Source organism: Nasonia vitripennis (assembly GCF_009193385.2).
Source record: "Nasonia vitripennis strain AsymCx chromosome 2 unlocalized genomic scaffold, Nvit_psr_1.1 chr2_random0004, whole genome shotgun sequence".
NCBI lineage: Eukaryota > Metazoa > Arthropoda > Insecta > Hymenoptera > Pteromalidae > Nasonia > Nasonia vitripennis.
The window spans coordinates 2,402,319-2,424,787 of NW_022279610.1; the positions used below are offsets into that span (position 1 = coordinate 2,402,319).

A 22,469-nucleotide genomic window follows, 5' to 3' on the forward strand; every position below is an offset into this window, starting at 1 on the left:
TATAAAAATTTAAATCTTTCTATTTAATCTGTTGTCAGAATCATGACGCAGATTAGTAAATGTACGCGACTTTTCAGATAATAAAATCAATAGATTTCGTATTCTTACATAAATTTAATTACTACAGGACCGAGATAAGTCGTGACCGTTTCAATATATCATTCAGAAGAAATTTTAGGCAAAAATGGCCACAGTTGTAGCTATTGTAATCTTGAAAATGTTCCTGATTGTACTTGACTCTGCTCACATTCCAATATTCTATAAGATCCCGAGGTGGCTGTAAATTACCAAAACTGTCAAAATACACTACATGGTTGCCTCGTTTTCGATAGACGACCCAATGCGTGCCTGGTCCATTTTTATCATTGAGATTGATGATTGCTGATTCGCGATAGTGTGGTCCACTCGCTGGTAGTGCATTTCGTATGTAAACACCCCCGAAAATATGGAATGTTTAGGATGCGGGCATATTTGAGAAGGTCAGCGTCAGTTAGTGCGCGTTGCGGCAATTTGAAGTTTTTTTTTTTTCTTAAACCTTGCCCACGTTTCAGGTACATATCATAGCTCTCTTTGTAAGGTTTCAAATAGAGACCCTTACCACCGAGCGCAATAGCTTCCATTGTTTTGTTATGTCTTTGGCTTTCGTCAAGCTGTCGTTTAGCGGCGCTAGCATCGTTCACTGCTTTAGCGATACCAACAGCGCCACCTGCCAATGCACCTGTTGCACTGAAACCGGCAAATATCGGAATGAGAAATGGTAGAAATCCTCCGATTTTGGATGGGACTGACAGCATACGTGGAATACGTATATTTTTCTTGCCCCCAGCCTTGTTTACAGCTTGGCGAGCAGCCTTCAGAGCGCTATGAATGACTGCGTGAGAGTTGTTGCTTGGAACAGCAGAAGTGGAATCAGCTTTGATCACTTTAGCCAGTGAAATAGATGGTTTCTTTTTTTTTTATTTATCGCCGTTTAAGGCCCATTCCAAACTTAGATTTTGCTTTGGTGCCTGCTATGGTGAAAGCAGCTGCTTTTTCACTACTGCGTCTGCCGCTTGGACTCGCTCCCAGGCTTTTGCAGCTAAAACCTTATCTGCAGCGTTTCTTGCTTCAACGTTTTCTCGATTCTGTGAGTAGGCAATATCGTGCTCCTTGCAAGCTCTATCAAGAGTATTGATTCCAGCATCTCCACGTGCTAGACGTTTTGCTAGTTTAGTACCGGGGCCGCAGTACTGATATTCTGGGAGATGCAACTCGACTGGGAGCTTATTGATAAGTGAATTCACTAAACCACGACCTTTTCGTCGTTACTGCTTATGTACGATCATGATGCATGAGAGTATAGCTCTCGACTGATCTTAAAACATTATAAACGCACTTTTTCTAGCTACAGCAATAGTCGCTCTCAAGCTGACGAAGCGTTCACATGGATTTCCAGCAACAAAAAATCAAGCTACCGGTGTCGAATTTCGATACTCTAACAGAGCAGCAAAAAGTGCAAAAACGTCATGGGGAATTACTGCCTGACAATATTCGAGCAGTATTTTGTGGACCATCAAATTGTCGTAAAACCAATACACTGCTCGCTCTCATAAAGCATCCCAATGGACTCAAGTTTGAGAACATGTACATCTATTGCAAGTTGCTGAAACAGCCCAAGTAAAAATTTCTCGAGCAGCTTTTGCGACCTCTACCTGGTATACAGTACTTCCCCTACAGTGAACATGATACAGTTGTGTCACCTGAGGACGTACTCCCTAATTCAATCATGGTTTTCGATGACGTCGCCTGTGAGAGACAAGACAACGTCAGGGCTTTCTTTTGCATGGGAAAACACAAAAACGTATACTGTTTCTATCTCTGTCAGTCATACGCTCACATTCCGAAACATTTGGTGCGCGATAATGTAAATGTGCTAGTAGTTTTTCGTTAAGATGACGTAAATCTTAAACACATATACGATGATCATGTGAATCCAGATATGACATATACAAACTTCAAAGCTTTATGCTCAGCATGCTGGAAAGAGGGTAAACATGGATTTCTTTTTATCGACAAGGAGCGACCCATCAATGATGGACGATATAGAAAAGGTTTTGATTGCTTCGCCACGAATATATAACGTATAGCAGGTGTGAGTAGTTGCAGTAGACTGTGATTCGTCAAAGAGTCAACATGGCAGACTTTCGACGTGAAAAGGCAGTTCTTCAGCAAATCACCAAAGCTACAGAAGCAATTAGACGCAAACATAGATTATAATCTATAATTATTGAAGCAAGGTAAAGCTAGCATGGAAAAAGCCTGGGCGAGACTTTTAAGCCCATAGTAGATCCACTAGATAAACTGGTGAGAGTGAAAGAAGAGGTTAAGCTAGATATTAAACAAGAGTTAAAAAAAGAAAAAAGTTTCGACGATGATGTTAATGATGAAGAAGATAATGAGGATGATACGCTACTGAATGAAACAGCTGATACTTCATTTGAAAGTGCTCAAGAGGATAGTGAGGACGAGAAGATTGAGAAAGACAGTAAAATAAAGAACAAGCATTTGCTATCGTTAAAAGAAAATCGTCATGAGTAAGACACGGAAATGAACAATAAGTATCTGTTTGCGTTGATGCAAAATCGCCAACGATATCTCGATCACGTGTTTGGAATTCGTCAAGAGGGTCAAATACTCAAGATTGGTGATTCGCCCATAGAAATCACCAGAAATAATATAATTGTTTTGAATAAAAAATACCCAAAAACTGAAGGACTGCAAGAGCTGCTTTTTAGACTACATCCAGATGAGGCGTTGATTAAGCCAGATGATTTGCAAAATTATAAAAACATTCTCAAAGCTACAAACGCACACAGAAAATATTACAGTTACAACCAGCCTATACGTCAACAGAACAGTAAGAAATATAATAACATCATTGTTCCACTTTTCAAAGTGTGTCAAGTTGTGCCAAAGTATCTAGTGCCAACGTATCCAGTGCCAAGCTGAAGGACTATCGAGATCCATCGCTGGTGGTTTTTACGAACAGGAATTGCTTAAAGCCAAGTATCCAGATGTTTATCTTGTAGAGAAAGTATTGAAAAAACGAGGAAATAAGCTTTATGTAAAATGGTTAGGGTTCGATAATACGCACAATAGTTGGATAAATAAATCAGATTTATAAATAAATGTTTACAAATTGTCTTTTTATTCTAACATTATATACAATTTATTCTTAATCTGTCTGCATAATCTTATAATGGCCCCAAGGTAAAGTATCAGTTTCACCTCGTAGCAAGTACCTTTTATCATCGTGTGGGTTTAAAGCTAATTTTACTTGTTTTTCACTAAATACATTATGCGTGTGAGAACGAATAATGCATTGTTCACGAGACTGCGTAGACATGTTCTGTAAACACTGTATGTAATCGTCAAAAGTTATTGAATTTTGTACTACAGCAGTTTTCACGCCTTTTACTTTTTTCACCTTGTCCTGACCTTGTACTCGAATACTGTACATTTTACTGCGCAAACCAACAAATTCAGTCATTATGCGTCCGTTGCACTCATCTTTCATTAAGCCAACTACTTTCTTGTTTGCCAGTGGCATTCCAAAGGTATTGTTCTTCGAATAGTCCGAAGTATCAAAATGTTCATCCCGCTTCATAACTTCATATATATCTATATTACGTAATTCGTATATTAAACTATCCGTGTCTGTATACAGCAGCTTACAATCATCGCCGAACTGCTTTTTCATATAATCATAGTGAAAGCTATATACTAACGTTTTTGATAAATCAAGTACACAGAGTCCAACATAAATAGGTTTATCCATATTAACTTCAGTTTTAGTCAGTTATATAATTGACAAATTTTCATCTAGTATGCTGCGACTGTGAAAATTAGGTTGACTAATAAGAGCTTCAGTACCGTACCGGCCGTCCCATTTGGTAACTATTTTCAGGTCAATTCGCTTTCTCACGTTTTCCATAGTTTTGCCAAATACTGCATTATTCATTAACTTGTAAAGATTTTTTTCAAATTCATTTTTTGCTTCTTTTCTCATGCTACTATCTAAATCTATATACGCTTTTAGCCATGGCCTCTGATTAAACTGTAAGACTATGTATTCGTTGAAGTTGCAATCCATTAGCCAGAGCTTGCTTTAAATTTCGATAATGCAAAACATATCGCTCTTTAGAGTGTAAAGTCGTCATGAGCTTCGAGTACGCTGAACCTGGTGGCTTCATGTGCTGAGGACATAGAGGCAAGTCTCTATGATCGTCGTGAAGCTGCTCTGGATACTCTAAGTCCACTTCAAGAATGTAGCCAATTACTGAATCATCATCTATGCTGGAAAAGTCGGTTTGACTGATTGCTGTCTCTGTCATCCACTTAAAGCCTCTATATGGTAGTGATTGTTGCATTGCCCATCCATACAGATTATTAAGATCATAATAGATTAAATATTTGGAATATTCATCAGCATCATAGTCGATACCCATGTAAATGTTATTCGCTCGAGAATAGCGGTTACAGCATTGACTTATTCCTCCTCTTAATCCACGCTCAATGAACATTACTTTGTCAATGTCAGTGAGTAGCTCTAGTTCAATATTCAATATTTGTATATTTAAGCATTGCGTCCCAAGTTAAGCCTGGTGCTGTATAATAGTGTGCTGGATCTAATCCGTGTGCTTTCAGACAGCTGGTGCGAAAATTTTCAAAAACTTCAGCTAGCGGCAGTACATCTGTTTTCAAATAGAGGTCTGAATATTGACCCAAGTTTGAAATATTGAATTTATTCCAAATATTTTGTGCATGTTTATAATCTTCATCTGAAATGTGACAGTTGTTTAATTTATTGTAGAATTCATCTTTTGGCGGTAGCTCGGAAACGTTGAGTTTTTCCAATGAATTCACATAATCGTAACGGAAAACGCCTTTTCTCCTTAGCAATTGATATTTCTCTTCAGTCAGCTGGTTATCTTTGTTAAACTCTTGCTTCAGGATATTCACATCTTCGAGGTAAGATGACAACTTGTCGAGTGACGATGCAATAAATCGAAAAGAGTCGATAAATTTGAAATTGACATCACTACCATCAATGTGTTTCGAAAATGATATAAATTTCTCCTTATTTATAGGCAGTAGGTTGACTCTACCAGGTATACATTGAGCAATATCTGTGATTAAAAAGTGTGAATCATATCCAGTCAGGTTGTGGAAGATCACTGGAACAGAGCGAGAATCTTGATAGTTCAAGTTACACTTCTCATGGGCTGCTCCTCGATATCTGAAACACATTTAAGTATAGTACTTGTCATCGGGGCGCTATTGTTGTTATTATTACGTGAAAATATTACCTTCCAGTGAGATGACAGTGATCACGTACTCTATCAAGCTCCAGAACTTTCTCACAAATATGACAAGATGTAGCTCGCTGGAAAGACTGTTGTAAAAGCTCGTCAAAAAACCATTTTGCAGGATTAGGTCCTCTATAGCTACGATAATACGAGAGTGAAGCAACGCATCAGGCTTATGCAGAAAGATAGCGAAAATTTTAAAAACATGTGACAGTTGCCAACGCACTAAACATTTTTAACTAAAAAATACAGGGAAATGTCACAGCCTATCTTGACGCGAAAGCCTGGTGAATCACTGTCAATAGACTTTGACGGTCCACTTCCTACCTCGGCGGGGGGAGTAAAATACTTATTAACAAGTATAGATGTTTTCAGTAAATACGTTGTGTTTTACCCTCTCCGTCGAGCAACAGCTCACGCGGTAATTAAAAAACTGACAGAGGATTATATACCGACGTACGGTAAACCAGAAGCGGTAATATGCGACCACGGGACGCAATTTACAAGCGACAAATTTGTAAACGCGTTAAAAAATGAAAATATTAAACTTGTATACTCATCTATCCGACACCCTCAAAGCAATATTGTAGAAAGGGTACATAGAGAGTTAGGACGATTTTTTCGTACGTTTATAAGCGACAAACATAAAGGTTGGTCGCCATACGTGAAAATAATACAAAATATTATAAATGAAACGCACCACGAAACAACGAACTATAAACCGGCGGAATTACATTTCGGCCGAAAACCCATGCCAGTATGGGAAAAATACTTGTATATACCGACCGAAAAAGATGAAATAACTAACGAAAAACGAATATCGCTTGCATGCGAGCAAGTACATAGAATAGCCCTCAAACGCGCGGTGAAAAAGAACGCTCATGCGGAGCACTTTGAATTAGATATAGGAAATAAGGTAATGATAAAAGCCTTAAACGTATCCGACACAAAAAACGGGAAAATAGCTAAATTTTTTTATATTTACCAAGGACCATACGAGGTCCAGAAAAAAGTCGGAATAGACACATACCTACTTATAGATAGATATTAACACGAAAAAAGGGCGAGGAAAGTTTTACATAAATAATCTTAAGCCGTATTTCGAAGATTGAATACACAATTCACAAAAACAAAAAATCAACAAAAGAAAATTTATTTTTTAATATACATAGAACCGTGAATTGTGAATTCAAACAAATTTACTAAAAGAACAATTTGAAAATATACAAAACAAAAAATTCAGTAAACGCAGTAAAATCACAAAAACTAGAGAGAGAGAGAGAGAGAGAGAGAGAGAGAGGAGAGAGAGGGAGAGAGAGAGAGAGAGAGAGAGAGGGAGGGAGAGAGAGAGAGAGAGAGAGAGAGAGAGAGAGAGAGAGGAGAGAGAGAGAGAGAGAGAGAGAATAACACCGCGTACGCGACGAAACGACATACACATCTCGCGACCTACGCGACCTGACAAAAAACAAAAACAGCGGCCGCAGCCAGCCGCCGAATTCCAAAAAGCCTAAGCGCCGAAAAAAGAGCTGTAATGAGCTCAGTTGACACTAATCGAATTTTCTAGAGTATACGCAATCCGACACCCCCGACTGATGTCTGCGCATCGCGATCAACATGTACATAGCTGTATTTAATATAAGCAATAATGCATCGTCTTAAAAAATAAGCGTGAAACTAGAAACCCTTTGATATTAGCCGCTGCGATACAAAGTCATCGAACTAATTCATAGCGCGCATAAAGAAAGAATAACAGGTGTAATGTGATCCGCGAGTCGACGAAAAGATGCGACGAGTTGCACGTCGGCCGGTGACGTCAGCCTGACTAGAATATTCCACGCATTGACTCGACCTTGAGCGCGGACTCCTGGAGCACCGGAGTTTACCACCCTGAGCCCCAACGAGCCTCCCGGGTATCCTGCAGTGACCTTCTTTATCGATTCTCACCTGCAAGGGTGAGTGGCTTCACCTGCACAGAGGGGGGGGGGGGGGGCGGCAGGCCTAGCGATGACGTCAAACGCTTCTAGAACATTCCATGAGGGCGGGGCCTATTCTCACCTGCACATGTGTGCTGAGGGTGGCGTGGTGGGGGGCGCCCGTATCCGCGTTGCTTATGTACTGATAGCTGAGTAGATCCCTCTTTTCAAGAAATAAAGTGGCTACACCGATCGGTCGTGAATAAAGCCCTATATGCAACACGAGAGTAATGTCGATTATTCCCTTGGGTGATTTAATTTCTCACCCGCGGGAATAATCAACGACTTTACTCCCTTGTTGCATAATGTACTATTTTATATCAGTAGATTGATGAGAATTTTTTACTTTTAAAAGTAACAAGAGATTTTAAGTCCGATGTCTATTTTTAAATTTTACTTTTACTGTTATTCGAAAACTAATAGGCCTAAAGGTCTAATGTTTTACATTACTTTTATAACTGTAAAAAATAATAAAAATAAAAAATTTAAATTGCTATTAACTGAAATACTTTCAATATGGAACTAAAAATCTATTAAATTCTGAACATTTATCTACAATAGCAAATTAAATGTAATAAATCATGAGCACTCTAGGACATGTTAGTTTTCGAATAAGAGCGAAAGGAAAATTTAAAAACAATCATCAGACTTCTTACAAAATCACTTGTTACTCTTGAAAGTAAACATTCTTACTTATCTACTAATATAAACGATAAAGTAACCATCACTTTCTGCATGTAAGAATGCATTAGGAATCGAAAATATAGTAGGCTGTAGAGTTAGTAGTTTCATTGCAACAAAACTTATAATAAATCTTTTTAGAAATTAAAAAATGTTTAGAACTCCATAAGATTATTTGTATTTCTTTAATAATAACAAATATACTTAGGAAATTAAACTGTTAATATCGCTTCAAAAGATTAGCGTTGTGTTGAAATTTAATAATCGAGATATTTTCACGATTAATTCTTTGCTTAATAATTGCAGTCCAATACTTGAAAAGTAGGTTATCCATCAGAAACTTTAATTGCCAATTTTCTACCAAGATTATTTATCACCTAAATATTTATATTTGAAATGATTTATTTCTGTATGTTTCAGATTATCGTCAACGTCAAAATTCAACAATGGTTTTATATAACGCAAAAATAATTTGCATAAACATAAAAGTAATATATATTACATAATGTTCAAAATATTCTACATCTTTAATAAATTTCTCAGAATAATAAAACTTATTGTTTAATGGTAGGAAAATATAGAGGTACATAAAGCGGAATTGACAATAATTCAAGATTTCAAACAATAAACATCAAAAGGCGATCCAAAACAATTTGCAAACTATGTTTTTGGCTATGTTGAATGCGGCTAAAAATGCATAAATATTACTAGCAGAAAACGCTCGCTCCGCTCGCGATTTACAAATTAATTGTAATGATATTTAATTATTTGATATGTCATTATAAATATACTGTTAAATATTAGATATACACTTGATGGTGGTTAATTCTTGTGGAACGTTTTTGAAATGCTCCAATCAGATTGCCAGATTGATAAATTCTAACCAATCGAAAGTTCGATTTCAAAAACGTTTTACGAGAATTAATTACCGTCGAGTATGAATATATGCAATGCAGCCAACATTCTATGAAAGTAGTTATAGCTACTAGTACACAGGACCGGTTTTGAAATTATAGAATAAAATATAAATAAATTTTCAATATTAAAAAATGTTTTCAAACTCTTTGTAATTATTTGACAACAGTATTAATTATATTAACAAAATCTAACAATAAAAGAATAATAATTGAACTTTTTTTTTATTTACATTTATAATATAATGTAAATTGTAGGATTATAACAATCATAACATTCATATTTTGTACTAAAATGTAATACATAATACAATATTTACTTTTACATTAATTGATAACTATATCTTAAATCCCTAGCAAAAAATAAAAATAAAAATAACTGAAGAAAAAAGTATGTATGTTAACAGTAATCTTTTGTTGTCTTTAGTTTTATTTAGTTAGCTAGATTCTTCAGTTGGATTTATTTTTCTTTCTGGTATCAAATTTTACGATTTTAAAAATAAATAAAAATATAAATACAATAGACAATAACTATTAATAAGTAACGACAACAGTTTTTTCATAGTTCAAAACAGTTTTCTTCATTTTATAATTGTTGTCTCCTACATTTACTATTTTTTTTTTCCAATCAAAACAGCTAGCTTCGGATTTCTACACATTTTTCTGAACTTTTTAAAAACACGCCTTTAATAACATAATAGAATTTAATTAATGTAACTGTTAAAAACAGTTAAAATCTGGTACCATCCGCAGTAAACTAAAAAAAAAAATAAATAAAAAAAACTTATACCTGTAAATAACTGTTGTCTAAGTCTCAATTCCAACATTCTTCTGCTGAAAATTTCTGTTTTGTTCAGTTATCGCCTGTTTTAGTCTAAAATCTTTAGATAGAAACTATTACGTGCAGAATTTTTGTTTCACTAAGGATCAATATAAGTATAGAAAATTATGTAATTTTATCAAAATCATATTTTGTATCCTTACATAAAGATCAATTAACTTCATTATTATTTTATGTAATACTTATCTAAATTATTAAACAAGTCAGTATTTAAAATATATTTTGATATAATGTGCGTAAAATGCACTATTACGCACACTCTGAGTGCGTTCAAGCACATTTTCCGCCCCATGTATCGGGAAATAACGTTCGATACACATGCGAAAAGTAAATTTTTAAAATTTTATAAATAGATCAAATTCAGTTATCAATAATAGAATGACACTTTATTGGTTGTGAAATCACTATGAGTTTCACACCTGAAATTTTTATGTCTAATATTTTTAAATCTATTTTTAAAAAATAATTTTTAATTATAACCAACTTTGTAAAAGTATTTTAGAAGTAAACCTAATACCGCAGTATACCTAATAGTAGAGATCTCGTTTGAGATTTATCAATATCCTGGTAGAAAAAGTCCAATTTAAACTATCCATTTTTCATGAGATAGAAATATGCTTTGTATAGGTATTGATAATTCAACAAGTTTGAGTGGGATACGATAAATAATTGTCAGTATTTTAGCGTTAAGTAAATAATGTTATTAATTTCAGCAAATAACTCACGGACTGCGTTGTATTATTGACTCAAATGGCTAAGGCGCGTGTCATACGAATTTTGCTTCCTGAAAGGCGTGAGTGCGAGCTTTCGGTCTGACTCAATTTTTCGAAAACGATTTTTCGCTTAGAAATCGTTATTCAATACCTTCCTTTAACGAAAACTCCCACTAAACGTGTTAATACCGAGCTTTTCATATCTAACTTCAAATCGCAATATCCCACGTGTAACTGGATTCCAGTTTTTACCTAACTTTTATGGGCAGTATCTATAAGCATACTCAATCTAAGAAAAAGCGTTACATTTTGTAACAAAAACTGGCAAGTAAAACTACCAATTTCTTGGATTGAAACCCTAAAAACTTGCTAGTTACTAGGATTCCGTTTCTACCAGGGTAGGGATGACTATAGATAATTGATAAAAACGTTAAAATATTAAAATTCACATTAGCGATGGCAAGTATAAGTTTTCATACACTGTGCCGTCGGGGAGCAGCGCGACCCTATTATACTTTGAAATTTCTATTTAACCTAAATGGGTTTTATTACCTCCAATGATTTCTTGTCTGATATGTCTTAGATGTTTATGTTTGAGTAATGTATCTTGAAGATTTTAATGAGAACTTTCTAATGATCATATTTTGCTTCAAAATTTTCTCTTTTAGCAAAATAATTATGATCAAAAATTAATTTGCTATGATTTCTTAAAATTTTGGTCATGTGCGATTCTCATCTTTTTAAGTACAATAATACAAGATGTCATGATAATAGGTTACAATAAGGTTATCTTCAGTAATCAGTGCAATATACTATACTACGCTGCGAATGTCTCCAGAACATATTAATTATGTGCAACTCGAATAGTAAAAGAGTGAGAGAGGTGTCCGCTAAGCGTCGCTGTTTTTTACGAAACGATACGTAGTTGCAGAGAGCCGATCGCACGGAGTAAGCATATAGTTATCTACGCAAAGTTTCTGAGGAAAGAGGACTAGATTTTTCAAACTAGAAGTTGTCTAGTTGTCTTTATCTATTTTTTTTTGCATCGTTTACAAACGTGCTTCAGTGTTTGTTTGAGAGGACAGAGATACAAGCAGCAGCAGAGTACGTCCGGACTTGTGTAAACATAAACGTAGCCTAAAACTAAATGTGCGTCATTTCATATTCACAAACACATAGCATTTAAAGAAAGGTCATATCTGCACAATAAAATCTCACCGAACGAACTGTACACATAAATACTCCACACAAACGTATTTTCGAACACGACAAAATTTTACACAGAAATTTTTTACACGAATATTCTTTACACCTATTTTTTATTATTTTACTACACTGCAAAACTCTACACAAAGGTGTAATCTATTGATGTAAAATTCATCTGACAATAGGTTATGTGATTGTGTAGAGTTTTGCAGTGTAGTATAATAATAAAATATGTTTGTGGGGAGTTTCAATCTGTACAGTTTGTTTGATGTCAGTAAAATTATTAGCAGCAACCCTTTGATATCGACCAAAACAGCAGATTACATTTTGCATGCATGAAATCATACAGCATTCGTCATTTCATATTCACAAACACATAGCTTTAAAAAAAGAAAACATATCTTCACAAATATTTAATCGCAGCATCTCTTTGAACTGGATCAAATCTACTGCTTACGTGTTATGATATGCATGAATCCGTGCGGCATTCGTTATTTCTTATCCACAAACACAGAGCTCAGAAAAGAAGATCATATCTACACAAATTATTATCTTAAAATAATCTTCATTTATGCATGTATGTGTGTATGTTTTTCTTTTTTTTCTGAGGCGTAGGCAGAGCAAGCTTTGCACAAGCGGCCATTCGACACCTGATCCCCACAGGTACAATCGTTGAACAATACTTTTGTGGGGTCCGTTAACTAGTTTTTTTTTTGGCTTCTCCTTTGAAGTTTGACATTTCCGTACATCCCCCATCCACCAAGGTGATTAGAGATTCATGATCAAACTCGTCTTCTTCATTCTGCATCGTCCTGCCGTCTTCTTCCTTCTGCATCGTCCAGCCGTCTGCTTCCTGCCGCATCGTCCGGTCGTCTACTTCGAGCAGCATCGACCGGCCATCCTCTGAACAAACTCAACCCCGACACCTACGTTCCTCTGCATCGAGTGAGGGAGTCTGGTATCAACTCAGTTACCTACGTTCCTCAGCATCGGTCTGAAGAGTACTTAGAGGTACTCAACCCTAGCTCCTACGTTCCTCTGCATCGGGAAAGGGAGTGAGAGCTCAACTCTGTGACCTACATTCCTCTGCATCAGTCCGAGGAGAGTTTTGTATCTATTACCTAGTGGCCTTCGTCTAGCAACAGTTTTATTCAGCTGTTTCGCCATGTTCTTCCCTTCTATTCTCTTCGTCATTTCTAACCATCTTGATAATAGTCCTTACGTAGTTGTTTACTGCGCACCACCAATCTTTCGACCCTAGCATAGCTGTCATCATTGACTCAGGGGTCACCGTTCCCTGAAGGTACCGCTCGAGTTCCTCTCGTTCCATTTCGTATTGCGAACAGTTGCAGAAGACATGCTCCGCATCTTCGTTTGCTTCTAAACATACTGGGCAATTTCCATTATCCTCTATCTTGAAGCGGTGTCGGTAGGCTCAAAAGCACCCATGTCCGCTCAAAAACTTCGTAAGGTAGTAATTCACTTCCCCGTGTCGTCTATTGGTCCAGCCAACAATACATGGTACGAGGCGGTGCGTCCATCGCCCATTTCCACTGAAGTCCCATCCTCTTCGCCACTCAGCTAGGGTTTGTTCCTTTGCGGATTTTCAAACTTCCTTTTGAATATTGTCACCATGCCGGTTTTCTTCGTATATATTCTTTCGTTCTGTTGCTAGGAGGTGAATAGGCGGGATACTTGAAATAACGCACACTGCATCTTCTGATACTGTTCGGTATGCAGAAGCGACCCGCAATGCATTTCTCCTATAAACTGTTGGCAGCTTCCGTGCATAGGACTTCACCAACATAGCGTCCGCCCATATTGGAGCACCGTATAACATAATTGATGTAGTTACACTAACTAGGAGTAACCTTCGGCCCTGCGTTGGCCCACCTACATTTGGCATTAGTCGCGATAGTGCAGCACCGACTTTTGCTGCCATATTGCTCGCCCTCTCAAGATGCTGCTTAAACGTTAGTCTGGCGTCTATGGTGATTCCCAGGTAAATAATAGTCGGCTGAGAGTTTATTTCGTGTCCGCCCACTGACAGCGTTATTGTCTCTATTTTCTTTCTACTGAATATAAGCCTCCGTTTTATGGCTAGCAAGCTCAAGTCCAGTCTGTTCAAGCTAATCGTGGATTATACTTACTGCCTCATTAGCGATTTCCGTCACCTCTTCGATTTGCTCTGCTACTACCACTACTGCAATGTCATTTGCAAATCCTACAACTGTTGCACTTTAGGGTAGCTCTAGCCCAAGTACGCTATCGTACATGATGTTCCACAATAGTGGGCCGAGCACTTATACTTGTGGGACCCCCCCCCCCCCCCGTTACTTGATAGGTTTTCGTGCCGCTCTCTGTTTCATACAAAAGGGTTTTGTCTTACAGGTAGTCAGACATAATCCTTCTCATATATGCGGGTACCTCTTTTTCCGTATTGCCTCTTGTATCTTGTCCCAGCTGGCTGAGTTAAACGCATTTTTAACATCCAGTGTAATAATAGCACATTACTTCTTGGATCCTCCTTTCCATCTTTTTCCTTCTGTTGCAGTTCTAGCGGTGTCAACTACGAAGCTTATGGCATCAAGAGTGGAGCGTTTTTTCCTGAAGCCGTATTGATATTCCGCAAGTCCGCCTGGTTTTTCAATAACTTGGTCCATTCTAACGACGATTATGTGCTCTAAGATCTTGCCCGGAGTGTCCAGCATGCAGAGTGGTCTGTATGAGAAAGCTTCTCCAGGTGGCTTATCTCCTTTTGGTAGTAGCATCAGGCGTTGATTCTTTCAGTTCTTAGGAAACGTCCCTTCTTCAAGATATGAGTTGTACAAGTCCACAAAGACATCGGGGCGTGCCCGTATAGCTTGTTTCAATGCAATATTGGATGTGCTATCTAGGCATGGAGCCTTCTTGTTCCCAATTCTTTTGCATGCAGTCAGTAATTCCTCTGTGGTGATTGCTGGAATGGTTTCGTCATTCGCCTCCGCTTCAGGAATAGCTGTTACTTCCAGTTGACGGGGAAACAGTGTGGTCACAATACGATCTAGCAATTCCAGGCTTTTAGGAGGGGTAATATAACCTCTATATTCTTCATTACCACTTGGTACGGTCGTCCCCAGGGGTCCAGCTCAACCTCGTCCTGTAACTCTTTCAGGCAGCGTCGTTTATTCTCTTGGATTTTCCTCTTGAGTATCCGTTTAGCATTTTTCATTTCTTTATTGAGGGCGTCTACTATTTCTTTATCACGACCAGTCTTGTAGTATTTCTTCCTAGCCCGCTGTTCCTGTCTTCTGGTTTGATGACATTCTTTGCGGGCCGCGTCGATTTCTTTATCCCACCAGTATACTGGCGGTCGTCTATTGCTGGGAGTTCTCCATGGCATTGTTGCGTCGCCGGCTTGGGTAATATTTCCCATTACCTGCTCGACCGTATCATTAGTAGATCCAGACAGCTGTATTTCTTCTAGAGCCGGCAGGAATGTCTCCTTATCATAATCCTTCGTTTTCCAGACGACTCTTTTTGTCGTTGTCCTCCTTTTTGTGGTTAACCATCCGGATCCTGCAGTTGACCTATCCTATTCTGATCTTCTGTAGCTTAGTGATCTTAGCCGCTATCTGAGCTGGTACCCGTATCACTGCAATCTGCGTGTCATCATACGTCTTTAGCAGAGATCTCATCGTAGAGACTTCTATGATGTTCTCCTCGCCAATTTCCTTCTGTAGTGCTTCTAGTACTTCCTCTTTTAAGGTAAGCATGTCTAGATCTCTTACTTCAATGGATTCTTCTTCCTGGAGTACTTTTATTGTGGCGCCTTCCACTAGTACCGCGTTAACTGCTTCTTGGAAGTCTAAGGTTTTGACTTCTTTTGTGCGTTTAAGCTCTATCAGAAGATCGCCTGCAACTGTTTTGCGTATTTTATTTACGCTATTCCCCAGTGTGTTAATTGACGGAGCCGCCTTCATTTTGGACAAAATGTCTGCATCGCTCTTTTCTTCTGCAGCCTTGATGAATAAAGCATCCGGTTTGGGAGGTCTTGCCCGCTTCTGTCCATTCTTGATGGCCCTGTTCTGGTTTGCAACGCCAGGGACACTTTTATCCTCTTTACTTGCCTTATTTCCTTTTTCTTTGACTTTCTTGTGACGACTTCTCGCCACGCTGTCTTTTCAAGGCAGCGTGGCGAAATATAGTGTCAAAGTGAATTGTATCGATGTGAAAATTATGAGAGTTCTTGATAGTGTTGAATCTAACTGCAAAATATTGAACTATACTATTCAAAATAGACTGTGTGTAGTTAGAGCGTAGCATGAATTTTCAAAATTTTTTTGTATTACTCTCTGGTGTAAGATCTTAAAACTGTGTGTAAAAATTTGGAAAGTTAGTGTTCTTGCGTGCTTTGTGTATACATCGACAAACAATATTTTGTGACACTTGAAATTTTGTATGAGATATTAATGTGATATGACTTAGATAAAAAAAAGATTTGAACAATTATTGTGTGTCTAAATTTGCTTTGTGTATGTCTTTGGCAGGATTCGTCAATCTGCTTGTGTATGGAGTGTGTTTTATTCGGTTACCTCTCTTAGTGTCCACTGGGTCGTAATGATTTTCGCCTAGTAAAATGTTTAGATTTATTAGTTATGAGGGTCACGAGAGAATTTAAGTTTTTATTTTAAAGTCACGGGCGTTTCCGCGCGTCTCACCCGATATGTGGCTGCAGTGACGTCACCGCGTCTCTTGTGTGCTTGCGCGCGTCTCGAGTTTCAAATTCCTATGGAAGATTGTACGTTTTCTGTACTTGTGCTTTTTGTCCATGCACTAACGATTTGTAATTTTTATTTTAATTATATACATGCACTTACATGAATTTGTTTTATAATACTTTCGCCCAATCATGCAAAATTTAATATGTAAGGAGGCAAACAAACAGTCTCGCAACTGGCAAAGTCGTTCAGATCACAGCTCCTCCACCAGTTTTGTTAAGTGATTATTAATCTTAACAATTATTTTTATTACTTGGGTTTGTCGCACTACACTCTAATCCAAGAGCGGTCAGCAAAAAAAAAAAAAAAAATTAATTTACTAACTGCAGTTGCGTGACTCTGTTTACTTAATTATCAAAATGATCTGCATCAAAACATTTATTTAAAGAGACTTACTTTGTTCGATGGGGCCTTGGGGATTTAGAAAATTATTCTGGATCGAAATGACGTTCAAAAGTTGATATAATTTCTCAGAACTTCTTTGTGGTTCCTTCTCGTCAAAAATATTCAGACAAATCCAATTAGACGATCAATTTCGGACAAATCAATTTTTAGAATCAAAACTCGGTGAAATAAAGCTCTTGTAGAATCAATTTTATTTTCATCAATCTAGGAGACACAATACCCTACTGAAAACAATTACGAGATTAATCACGCAATTAATCACGCGATTCATCGCGCGATTTGTCACGCGATAAATCGCGTGATTTTAACGATCAATTTTCGACGTGATTTATCGTGTGATTAATCGCGTGAGTAACGATAAAAATTATAGTAATAACTACAATAATCATTGTTTAAAATATTAAAAGGTAATTAATAATTTGTATGAATTGTGGAAAATAATTTTTAACTCAACTGTAGTAATAAATATTTATTTTCATATAATGAACATAAATAACAAACAATTATAATCTCCTAAATGTATTAAACTCATTAGGATGAAGAAAAACATAATATACTTTATTTTAACGTATGATTGCATTCAATAAATTAAATCATTTTTTGGTTTAATCATAAAAGCTAACATTATAACTAGTGAACATTTATAATCTAGAAAATGTATTGTTCCTTATAATGAAGCAAAACAAAATAAGTTTGTATTTAAATTTTTGATTGTAAAAAAGTAATTCTTTTTTTTTCTAAAAATTAACATTTAAAAAAAAACAAAGGATGCAGCAGTGAACTAAATCTGATTGTAACGCAGTTTTCTACGACTAGGAACTACAGGATTTTCTGTGTTTCTTCTTTTCTTTTCTTCAGCACGTAAGTTTCTTATCTTATGTCTAAGAACGTAAGTTGCGTTTAATAAATACGCTACTCTATCGTGAGATGTACATGACTGCCGTATTAAAAAATCTGCATACAAGCCTGTAAAAATTATAATTATTAAAAATTATTGAACAAAGCTATTACTTTTGTATATTTTTGTAAAATCATTACTGATTAGTAAGCGTAGCAGATGTTGTTGGATAAGTTTTACAGGTGAACGTGATGGGATGTTTGATACAACTTTTGAAATATCTAATGCTCTGTTACACAGGTCCTTTTCTTCCCATATATTTAAGGCTAAGTTTATTAAAAATACGCTTGGCTTCTGTAATTGTAATACTTCCCAAGTCAAAGTTCGGATCACTATTCCTTCTCCAAGATAAATCTGAAAATTAATAGTATTATATATGTATTTTGAAACAAATGTTTAAAACGTATTTTAACAATTTATATAACAATACAGTTATCCAATTTATCATATCTTCGTCGTCTTTCATTATATCCATCTCCATCTTTTGCTTCATAATACGTAATACAGTTTCGTATGAACTCGTGCATTTTTAAATGTTGGCGATTTTTAGCTATAACAAAAACAGAATGAGTTAATACAAAATAAAGGGACAACATAGATATTTTAATTAATAATTTATTATATTACGAAGCTCGTTTTGCAGATTTTCTTGTATTTCTCGTAGTACCAAACTGGACTGTGATCTGTGACTAGCACGTGATCTACGCCGTGACTGAGACCGACGACGTGACCTTGACCTATGACGCGATTGTGACCTGTGCTGTGATCTAGACTTTTGACGCGACAATGACCTACGACGTGACCTAGATTTTTGACGTGACCGTGACCTACGCCGTGACTGAGACCGTCGATGTGACCGTGACCTACGCCGTGACTGAGACCGACGACGTGACTTTGACCTACTACGCGATTTTGACTTAGTACGCGATTTTGACTTGGTACGCGATTTTGATCTACGCGATTTTGACCTACTAAGTGACTTAGACTTTTGACGTGACAGTGACCTAACACGTGACGGAGACTTATCGCGTGGAGGTGGCGCTACTGAGAAATCTTCAAGCAAATGTTCATTGTAAGGTGACCATTCTTCACTGTTAATAGTGTCTGCTATATCTTCGTTATTGCGTGGAGGTGGCTCTTTTGAGGCATGTTTAGGCGACTGTTCATTTAAAGGTGATAATTCTTCAGTGTTATTAGTTTCTACTGTTTGTAATGTTGGTTGCACCGTTGATATTTCTTTTCCTGGCTCAGATCCTGTAGATGACTGCAATGCATGGAGTTGCAGCGACGTATTATGTAATAGTGAATGATTACGAAATAGTGAAGTATTATGCAACTCCGATCTACGATGTGACGGAAACTTACTACGTAATTGTGACTTATGACGGGATTGTGACCGACAATGTGACGTTGACCTACTACGTGATTGTGACCTGTGACGTGACCTAGACTTTTCACGCGACAGTGATCGACGACGTGACATTGACCTACCACGCGATTGTGACCTGTGACGTGACTTAGACTTTTGACGCGACAGTGATCGACGACGTGAGATAGATTTTTGACGTGACCGTGACCGACGACGTGACTTTGACCTACCACGCGATTGTGACCTGTGACGTGACTTAGACTTTTGACCCGACAGTGATCTTTGACTTAACCTTGACCTATGCCGTGACTGTGATTGACGATGCGACAGTGATCTATGACGTGACTGAGATCCTTGTGACGATGTTTCTTGCAAAGAAATTTGACTGTATTTCGATAAATCTATTTTTTCAAGCACAACGTTGGGAATCCTTATTATCCTTATTATCATTTGGCACATCAATAAACATAGGACAGTTGTAATTTTCACCTAAGTTTTTCAATACAATACTAGCTCTTGCTGATATAACTTCATTCCTTTTTTTCTGTATTTCTTTTGCAGTCTGCATAAAAAATGTTAATAGTATAGTAATTTTGTTTTAATAATAATATATATAAAATAATATATGGGTGATTACACCGTAACTTTCACATTCAGCATCTAAACCCATGCGACGCATTTCTACAATCGGGAAAAAATTAATTTGCAAAGTCATAAACGAATATGCTTGCCATTATTTAAAACAAATACAGAACCCTACTGAAAAACATCAGATGATAATCAGCTGATAATCAGTTGATAATTATGCCAAAACGTCAGAAGATTATCAGGTGATTTCAGCTCAATATTTTTATTAAAGCTGATAGTTATAAATATGCGTTTATATGAGATAGAATGTTAATAATAATCAGGTGATAATCAGGTGATGATCGTTCAAAATTTGTAATCTTTAATATATTTATTATAAGTTGTCTATAGACTAAACTTGACATTACACTCTGTACTCAACTCAAAAGAAACTTTAAATTCAACTCTCAATATAACTCAGAATAAAATGCGTCCTTACTTTTAGATCGCACACACTGGAATGGAGATTCGGAGGAGGTGATGCTACAAAGAGAGAGTCGAGGCTTTCTCCCACGCAGGGTACTTACTTCTCCTATCTTCGCACTTCAGCCTAGCCGCGCTCTCTTTCTTACTCATTAGGCCTTATGGGCCTTAAGCTACGGTCAACGGCTAAACTACAGCGTCGACTATGCACGCGCGCATTGAGCCGAGGGAGGAGAAGTTTGTTTTTGGTTTAGGGTTACTTCTTGCGCCCGTTAAGCGTCGAAGTTGCTGGATTTTTCCTACTGTCTTTGTTTCATTTGATTTAATATTTCTGAATATTTATGCAGAAACTTCGTCACTTAACATAGGTGTTTGAAACTTGTAACAGCACAAATAGCTCAGGTAGTAAGACATTGGATTGTCAAGTGGAGGACAGGAGTTCAAGTCTTGATCAGGGATATTTTTTTTCTATTTTATTGCGATTTATTTATATAAATTATCAATATTACCAAATATTTTATAATTATTCAGATAGAAAATAAACAATTTATTTCAATATAAAGAAATATTTAAATTTTACGAGAGATTACTGACGTGATATATCACGTGATAAATCACGCCAAATAATTACGTGATAATTTACGTGATATATCACGTGAGAAATCAAGTGATCACGCGATTAATCATACGATTATTCACGTGATATTTTTCGCCAGGGAAGTGAATTTAAAAATTCTATTGGTAACATCTCTTTATTATCATCTTCGTTTTTTGGCACTAAAATTACTCCTTTGCAAAGTTTATTGGCAGTATTATTATCAAAGCAATCTCCATAAATTTCCATAATTATATCATTGGTTGATAATAATTCTGTTGGAAGTAAAGTTATATTATTGTCAATTTAAAATTTGTTGGAATATCTTCCATCTCCAATTTTTATGGTTATGGTTAAAACTCTTTGTCACAATTACTAACTCTCATATTAAAGTCATTATCAAGTGGCGCGGTAGCGCCACGAAGGCGAGTTTGAGAAGCAGACGAAGCTTTGGCGCCCGCGACACTATTTACTTCTATATTGGTATCCGAGATTTTACTTTTAAGAAAAACGATACTTTCCATAATTGTTTCTAAGTAATTTTTATATATTATTACATTCGTGTGCTAATCAGTGATTTTTAATAGAAGTTGTCAAAAAAAAAAACGTTGTCTTTTATGTGATATATGATCAATAGATAAGGCAGAAGCCTACTATAGCACACACACACATATATATATATATATATATATATATATATATATAATATAGCATATATATACAGTCACACAGAGGATACAGCCTCAGACGCTCTCGAACCACCAGACTGTGTACATCGCCTAATGTATAGTGTATTCAAATAAACCATCAATACTTATTAATCAAGTGTACCGAATTACTCTTTCCTTCTCCTTTTAATATATAACACTGGCGACGAGGATTAAACGGAAGTGCGTGATTTCGTCTACTTCAAGAAGGAGTTGGAAAGTTTAGCCACGTGTGAACAGTAACTTGTAAACGTGCACGTGAGTGGCATTCGCAGAGTGAGCAAACGAAAGAGTGCTCAGTATCGAAGTAAAGCGATTGCAATCGGAGTGAATGAGTGAAGATAGGAAAACAGTTGGTTGGATTTATAACTTACGAAGAGACCAAGCAATCGAAGAACTAAAAAAGCGTAGTATTGACTACAGCGACAACCTAAATTTGGATCAACTTCGCATATTACTGGTGGAGAACGAAAGAGCGGGAGAGAAAAAAACAGAAGTAGCGGAGAGTCCGGCAACAAGAGAAAGTGTTGCGACGTTGCAAACGTCGCAGCCGCGTCGATACGAGGAATCTCGTTCGATGCGGCTAAGCTCTGAGTGCGCGGAAGAAACAAGCGAGTTGGATTGTTGTTGTCGATGCCAGCCTGACCTCGAGTTCGAGGAACGGGCCGGCTAACCGTCCACGTTAGCGCGAGAGTGAGCCTCGTCGGCGCGCGCGCTGATTGGTCCTCCGCATGTCGCGAGCCAATCAGCGGGCGCCGATGTGCGACTCGCTATCCACGCGGACTGCCAGCCAATCAGGCGCGAGGAAGTTGCGCGGGCCCGACGAGCGCGAGAACGAGCGGGAAATCAGAGAGTTCTCTCACGACTGTCGACGGAGTACGTCGACGTGCGAGAGAGATACGTGGCCTCCTCTGTTACGAGGAGAATTGGGAGAGTCTCCCGAGGTTGTGCGAGTGTGCGAGAGTGTGAGAGAGTCACAGGTGCAGCGCGTTGGCACGAGCAAGTGCCG

General features: G+C 37.2%; 2 protein-coding genes across 20 annotated transcripts in view; one reads left to right on the plus strand and one right to left on the minus strand.

Annotated features, from left to right (window-relative positions):
• The window catches only part of LOC107981865 (ubiquitin-protein ligase E3B), a 583,577-nt gene that overhangs the window by 113,742 nt on the left and 447,366 nt on the right, over positions 1–22,469 (plus strand). The window lies entirely within an intron of this gene.
• Positions 17,488–19,905, minus strand: LOC103316374 (serine/arginine-rich splicing factor 4-like). Its single transcript, XM_031924043.1, has 4 exons — positions 18,367–19,905; positions 18,170–18,289; positions 17,880–18,093; positions 17,488–17,807 (listed from the first exon to the last, which is right to left on the minus strand). Exons 1-3 carry the CDS (start codon positions 19,565–19,567, stop codon positions 17,972–17,974), a joined length of 1,443 nt encoding a protein of 480 aa, XP_031779903.1. The 5' UTR covers positions 19,568–19,905; the 3' UTR covers positions 17,488–17,807; positions 17,880–17,971.

What these genes read in the sequence shown, in the direction of transcription:
- LOC103316374 (XM_031924043.1), bottom strand. Translation starts at nt 19,567, where the DNA reads ATGTGCCAAATGATAATAAGGATAATAAGGATTCCCAACGTTGTGCTT. An exon ending in AAATCTGCAAAACGAGCTTC is followed by an intron (nt 18,290 to 18,366) that starts GTAATATAATAA and finishes TTTTTGTTATAG; the next exon opens with CTAAAAATCGCCAACATTTA. An exon ending in ATATGATAAATTGGATAACT is followed by an intron (nt 18,094 to 18,169) that starts GTATTGTTATAT and finishes ATTAATTTTCAG; the next exon opens with ATTTATCTTGGAGAAGGAAT.